This window comes from Carlito syrichta, unplaced genomic scaffold, assembly GCF_000164805.1.
Source record: "Carlito syrichta isolate Samal-C Ts95f unplaced genomic scaffold, Tarsius_syrichta-2.0.1 Scaffold303226, whole genome shotgun sequence".
Lineage (NCBI taxonomy): Eukaryota > Metazoa > Chordata > Mammalia > Primates > Tarsiidae > Carlito > Carlito syrichta.
Genome location: NW_007247322.1, coordinates 167,043 through 173,727, shown reverse-complemented (window position 1 = coordinate 173,727; position 6,685 = coordinate 167,043). Strand labels below are relative to the sequence as shown.

General features: G+C 59.4%; 1 protein-coding gene across 1 annotated transcript in view; it reads right to left on the bottom strand.

The window, feature by feature from the left end:
- Window positions 1–726, bottom strand: part of TMEM119 (transmembrane protein 119) — an 8,620-nt gene extending 7,894 nt beyond the window's left edge. The window contains exon 1 of the mRNA XM_021712389.1: window positions 2–726. Within this exon, the coding sequence (XP_021568064.1) occupies window positions 2–726 (725 nt within the window). The remainder of the gene's footprint in view (window position 1) is intronic.
- Window positions 727–6,685: the final 5,959 nt, after the last annotated feature.

Here is a 6,685-nt window from a genome sequence, read left to right as displayed (position 1 = left end):
GGCCCCCTCGGCCCCTGCCGAGCATGCCTCCCCCAGCGCCTCTGGTGCCTCCTCCGGGCCCCCGCGTCCCTGGGCATCCGGGTCCACCTCCTGGCTGCCCGTCTCCTTTCCCTCCGCCCTGCCCTCCAGCATCCTGGCAGCATCGCTGCCAGGTGCAGCCCTGGCGGGGGACTTGAGGGTCTGGGTGGCGGCCAGGATGTCAGCCTGGAGCTGCCGGGAGGAATCCAGGGCCTCTTCGGGCCGGCTGGCGGGGGCCCTGTCGGGGACCTCACTGAAGGCCTGGGGGCCCCCGGCCCGGTCGCTCTGGTCCACGTACTTCTTCTTGGGGAAGGACGACGGGTAGTAGGCCGAGGCCTTGTGCTTCTGGCGGGTGATGAGGGCGGCGCAGACGATGAACATCAGCAGCAACGCCAGGGAGCCCACCACGGCGATGAGCATCACGTATTGGCGGAAGAAGTCCACGAGGCCGTCCAGGAGGTTGGTAGGGGGCGGGGGGCCCACCGGGGGCGTAGGCTGGGGCTCCGCGGGTGTGGGGCTGAGGGCCGGGGTCCAGGGCGGCGGGAGGCTCGAGGAGGAGGCCGACGAGCCCTCGGCCTCGCCACTGCCCGCCACGTCCTCCAGGAAGGCTGCCGGCAGGGGCACAGAGTGGGCCGCCATGGGCGCGGGTCTCAGGAGCAGCAGCAGCAGTAGCGAGGTGAGGAGGCCAGAGGCTGCCGCAGACGCCATGGTGCCCCGCAACCTGTGGGGACACGAGACAGAAGTGGAACCCCGGGGCCTCGGATGCAGAATCGGGGCTCTCCAGACCCAGAAGCGGGGCAGGAAACATGAGATGGCTCCAGCAAGACCCTTCCCTTCCCAGCCCGAGCCGCCCACCTGCCCGCCCCCGCTGCACAGTGGGCCCCACTGTTTCAGATGTGGGGTGTACATCTGTCCCCCAGCTTTCTCTGGAGGGACGGGGCTGAATCTTTGTCCTCTCAGCACCCCGGGTTTTTGCACAGTAGCTGGCATACAGTCAGTGCTCAATAAATGCATCTTACCTGGTGGCTGAATGAATAATGGTAAGTTACACTTTCATTGCTTATCATGTGTCAGTTACTATTTTAAGTTCTATTTTTCATCCCACACACTACTGATGGGTGTTTTAAGTTTCTTACATAGAATTTCTCACTGAATCTCAGTAACAACCCAATAGGGGAAGTACTATGATTATCCCCATGTTCCAGGTGGGGAAACTGAGGCTGAGAGGAATTAAGTGACTCTCCAGGAGCTGGGGTTTGGATCCAGGCAAGAAGCAAGACAGGACGGCAGGGCTGAGGGAGCGACGGAGGGTCCGAGTGACACTCCCTGCCCCCCCGGGGGTCCCCCAGCAGTCCCAGCCCTCTGCAACCCTGCTGCCTTCAGGGCCTCACCCCCACGCGCTGGGCAGCCGCAGGGGCTTCGCTGTGCCACCTACTGGCGGCTCTGTCAGAGGCCTTCGCGAACCTCCCCCAGCCCTGGCTCGGCCTCCTTCTCCAGAAGATTCCTAGGGTTTGGAGCCTCTGGGTCTCTGAGCTGGGTGGGGGCTGGATGCCAGGGCATACTGAGCGTGTCCCCCCGCCCCTGCCCTTACCCCAAGGCTCCAAGCAGGGCCAGGAGGGCTGGGAAAGCCCTCGCGCCTGAGGCAACACCCCACCCCAAGAGACAGGACCCTGAGGAGCCCTCGCCCCCTCCCCTGAGGGAAGGCTGCTCCTGGCCAAACCCCCAAGGCCCCCTCTGGCCCAGACAGCCCGGCTGATGAATCAGCTCCACATGGCTGAGTGGCAGGGAGAGGGTTTCCAAAACACCAGTTCTCCCAGTTGGCATGAGTGGGCCTGGTGCTCAGACAAGCCCCGGGACTGCACCCCCTGGCGGGCCCCCCCGAGAGCCCCTCCTGGCCCACTGGAGGACCCGGGTCCCTGAAGCTGGCTGGGGCTAGAGGCTCCAAGACAGAAAATCCTTGGGATCCCCTGTCCTGAGGCCTGAGGGGATCGAGCTGGAGAGACAGGCCCAGAGAGGGCATGGGGCAGGCCTGAGACCACACAGCAAGTTCCCAGGCCGGAGGAGGGAGGGGTTCCCCATGGCCTCGGCTGCAGTCACTTGCCAAGCTATGGCCCCAGGGTCTGCTCGGGACAGCAGAGGACACCAGCCACCTCACAGGTGCTGCGAGGATTCTGGAAATGAGGCAGAAACAGCCTGGGCTGTTCAGGGGCTTGTTCCAGGTGACCTCACACACCACACACACACACCACACACATATGCACATGCCACACACAACATGCACAATATATACAATACACACACTTATGCACTCACACACCACACATACACACACCATACACACGCACATGCCACACACAACACACTCACACACCATATATACACTCACACACCACACACACCATACATATGCACACCACACACTCATACACACCTCACACAACACAGCACACAACATATACTCATGCACCACACACACAACACCCACATCACACACAATACAACACACCCACACTTACATCACACACACTCATACACCACACACACCTCATACTCACCCGCACAACACACACATGCACCACATACACATACCACACACACCATACACTCACACAGCACACACACTCACACACCACATACACACCACATACACACACAACACATACACTAGCACACCACACGCACTCACACATGCACTACACACAATACAGATGCACATAGCACAGACGCATTACACACACACTCACACACATATGCACAACACACATGCAAACACATACATGCCCATGCACACAATACACATGTACTCTCACACCACAAAGACACACACCACACATAACATGCATGCACACACAACACACATGCACATACAATACACAGCACACACTTATGCACCACATATACATATATGTGATGTGTGTGGTGCGTGAGTGTATGTGGTGCATGTATGTATTGTGTATACTGTGTGTGTTGTGTGTGGCGTGTGTGTGGTGCGTGGGTATGTGTGTGGGCCCCCTGGCCCAGGAAAGGGCTTGTGCCCGAAGCAATACTCCATCTGCCAGGAGCCCTACTCCTCCAGGTTTCGACATCTCCAGGGGTCTCCAGGGCCTCAGGATCGCCGCGCAGGACATTAGGAGCGAGGATGGGACTTGAGACGCGCAACAAAGCACTGGACGCCTCCCCGTTGGCCCTCAGTAGCCAAGGCTCCCACAGACAGCCCTGAGCTTCGGGGTCTTGGTCTAGCAGTCGCCTCCCTCTCCCCATCGTCCCCCCTTCTCTCTGCAGAGGGCAAGCGTGACCGTGGCGGCAGTGGCAGCAGAGCCGCCTGGGTGCCAAGAAGCTGGGTGGGCGGGGGTGGCATCCTGGCTCCACCCTTCCTGGCTCTGCGGTCTGACTCCTCTGAGTCTCACCTCCTCCATATGCAAATTGGGAGCAGGGTGGGGGTGAGCACAGGTGGCGCTCTCAGAGCTGTTAGGAGGGTGCGAGGCACAGAGCGCCTGTGCATCAAGGAAAGGGGTGCTCGGGACCCTGGACCAGCCGGCACTTCCCACTCTCAGCCACATGCGGTCGTCCTCCCCCGATGTGTTTGTTCGGGGTCCTCCCCCCACCAAGGAAACCCTGTTGAGTGAAATCTTTCCAGCTCCAGCCACCAAGGAATGCAGGACCAAACACACACACACATGGGCACATGCATGGAACCAGGGACAGAGGACGAGGAGACAGCCACGCCAACTGTCACCGGCTCTTCAAGGGGTCTGACCTTGAGGCCTCTGCACCACACAAACCATCCTGGCTGCCAGAGAAAGGGGAGGCCAAGTGTGGGGACACAGCCCCATTGGGAGCTGGCAGGGACTCACAGGAGACGGCTGTGGGACCCTGGACAATCCCCTGCCCTCTCTGGGTCTCAGTTTCCCATCTGCAGAATGGAAGAACTGGCCTGGACAGTTCTCCCAAGTGGTCATCTGCCTACCAGGTGCCCCCACTTCCTCTCGGGTCTTAATTTTTCAGGGACTCAGAATCTGAGGTCATCAGGAGCTGGAGTCAGGCCCTGAGACTGGGAACGGCCTGCCCAGGGTCACAGCATGTCGGGTCCAAGGCTGGCAGAGCCCTGAATGGAGAAGCCACCCTCGTAATATCCAGGAGGCGGTCCCTTCCCAGCTGGGTGTCCCAGGGCCATCGTGTCACCTCTCTTATCTTCTTCACAAGGGGGCAAGGGCCACCTCCCTGGACGACTGTTAGGCCAAGGCATGACAGAGCCTGGCACACAGTGGGTATCAATCAGTGGGTATCGATCAGTGGGTATCAATCAGTGGGTATCAACCAGTGGGTATCAATCAGTCCCCCCTGGAGCCACCTCAGGCAGGTTTTGCTGTTTTAAAGTGTGATGAATGCCCTACTGTGGTCACGAATATGTGGGTGAATGTGAATCCACCATTCACACCTGGTACCCCAAGTCCTGAGGCCCGGGGGAGGGGGCAGAGCGGCTGCCCCAACCCTCCCCCAGAGACTGGTGGCTTGTGGGGGAGGGGAGGCCCACAGAAACCTGGCTTCAATTAGTGGGCCGGGGCGGGAAGGGGAGTCTGGCTGGAGACCGTCGTCCCCCACCTTGGGGCCAGCCGAGGACAGAAACCTGGGCCCCTGGAAGAGTGGACTGTGAGGACACAAACGTGTCCCTACCACATGCACACGCACGCACACAGAGCAGCTGAATGGACACACAACATTGGACACACGACACAGACACAGCAGCAGGGACACAATACCCAAACACATATCCCAGGCACACTGATTCACACAGCACCCACCAGCACAATACACAGACAGCACACACGGATATGCCACACATGCACACACGCAGCCCTGGATACACAGCTGATACCCACAATGCCTGTCCACACCACCCTCCCACTGGCTCCTGGAAGCAATGCCGTGGCACCCACTTCCAACACCCCCCCCATGCCAAGGCTGCCACCGCACACACAACACTGCAGCTAAACCCAGCATCACACACACATTCCATCACACTTGAGCACACAGCACCAGACACGCACTCAACACGCGCACACACCAGGAGACACCCCACCAAGCCCCCTGGCAGTCCCCAGTCCTTGAAAGGCCAGACAGTCCCAAACCCTCAGGACGGAGGAGGGGATCCCAGGACTCACCGGCTCCTCAGCGCACTGGCCTGGGGGCTCCCACCAGGTGGGGTGAGAGTGGGGGGGCGCCTGGCTGGGAGACAGTCCGCACTGTGCTGGGGCTGCTCTGGGCTGGCGCCTGCCCGCCCACCCTCCTCCCGGCCCTCCTTCTTCCTCCCTCCCCGGCTGGGCCGCGGGGCCAGCTTGATTTCATTAAGAGGGTTTGGGGTGGGGACAGGCGAGGGGAGGGGCTGCGCTGGGCCACACGCAGTCCCACCCTCGCTGGCACTCGCGCGCTCTGGGGAAGACCAGACGCGGCACTTCCTCCCTGACTTCGGTCCCCAGGGCAGATGGAGACAGACAGACAGACAGGGCTGTCCGGGGGCACTCCTGCAGAACAGCTGGCCAGGCCCCGCCTGCTCCCCCACCCTCCACAGGGGCTGAGGTCAGGGAGGTTCAGAGGCCTGTGGAAGGGAGAAGGAAAATTCCCCATCCTTGTGTGACTCAGGCTTTCCAGTCGGGGCACAGAATGGGAGCTGGGCTGCGTTTTCAGCAGAGACCCAATGGAGGGTCTGAGCCTGAGGTGGAGAGCCCCGTTCTGGCCTGACTGGACCTTCTGCTTTCCTTTCCCAGGCCTCAGTCTCCCTATTTGTAGAGGTAGGCAAGAAGCTGTCTGAGCTGCCCCAGCTCTGATGTTCTGGGTTCAGAGGCCTCACAATGCCTCGCATGGGACAACTGGAGCGGGAGTTGGAGCCCCACGTCACAGAGGGGGAAACTGAGGCAGGGTTCAGGCAGGGTGTTAAGGTGAGTCAGTGGCAGGCCCTGGAACCACCATGTGTGGCTGGCCTGAGGAATCTAGCAAGGCAGTAGTCCCTGGCCTTCATTCATTTCTGCATTCATTCCTGCATGCATGCACTCATTCATTCATTCAGCAAATGTTCGATAAACACCTACAGTGTGCCCGGCACTGTGCCTAGCATATTCCAGGGTGGAATCAGGCAGAGCCCAGTCCTGGGGAACTCACAGACTGCCAGAAAGATGGACACATGGGTCAATTTCTTTTTTACAAAACAGAAAGCAGGCTGAGTGTGGTGGTTCACACTTGTAATCCCAGGACTTGGGGAGGTCATGGCAGAAGGATTGCTTGAGCCCAGGAGTCCAGACCAGCCTGGGAAACACATAGTGAGACCCCGTCTCTACAAAAAAGTAAACAAATTAGCTGGGCATGGTGACCCACACCTATAGTCCCAACTAACTACTCAGGAGGCTAGGGTGGGAGGATCACTTGAGCTCAGGAGTTCGAGGCTGCAGTGAGCAATGATCGCATCATTATACTTCAGCTTGGGCAACAGAGAGAGACCTTGTTGTTGAATAAATAAATAAATGAAACAGAAAGGGAGAGAGATCTGTGGGAGGAGAGAAGCCTGCCCAAGGAACACCCCAAGACAGAGAGACTGACACCGAGAGAGGGAGGCAGGAAGTTACCCTGAGGACGTACCAGTGAACACACAGAGTCTGATCAAGAACAGACCCTG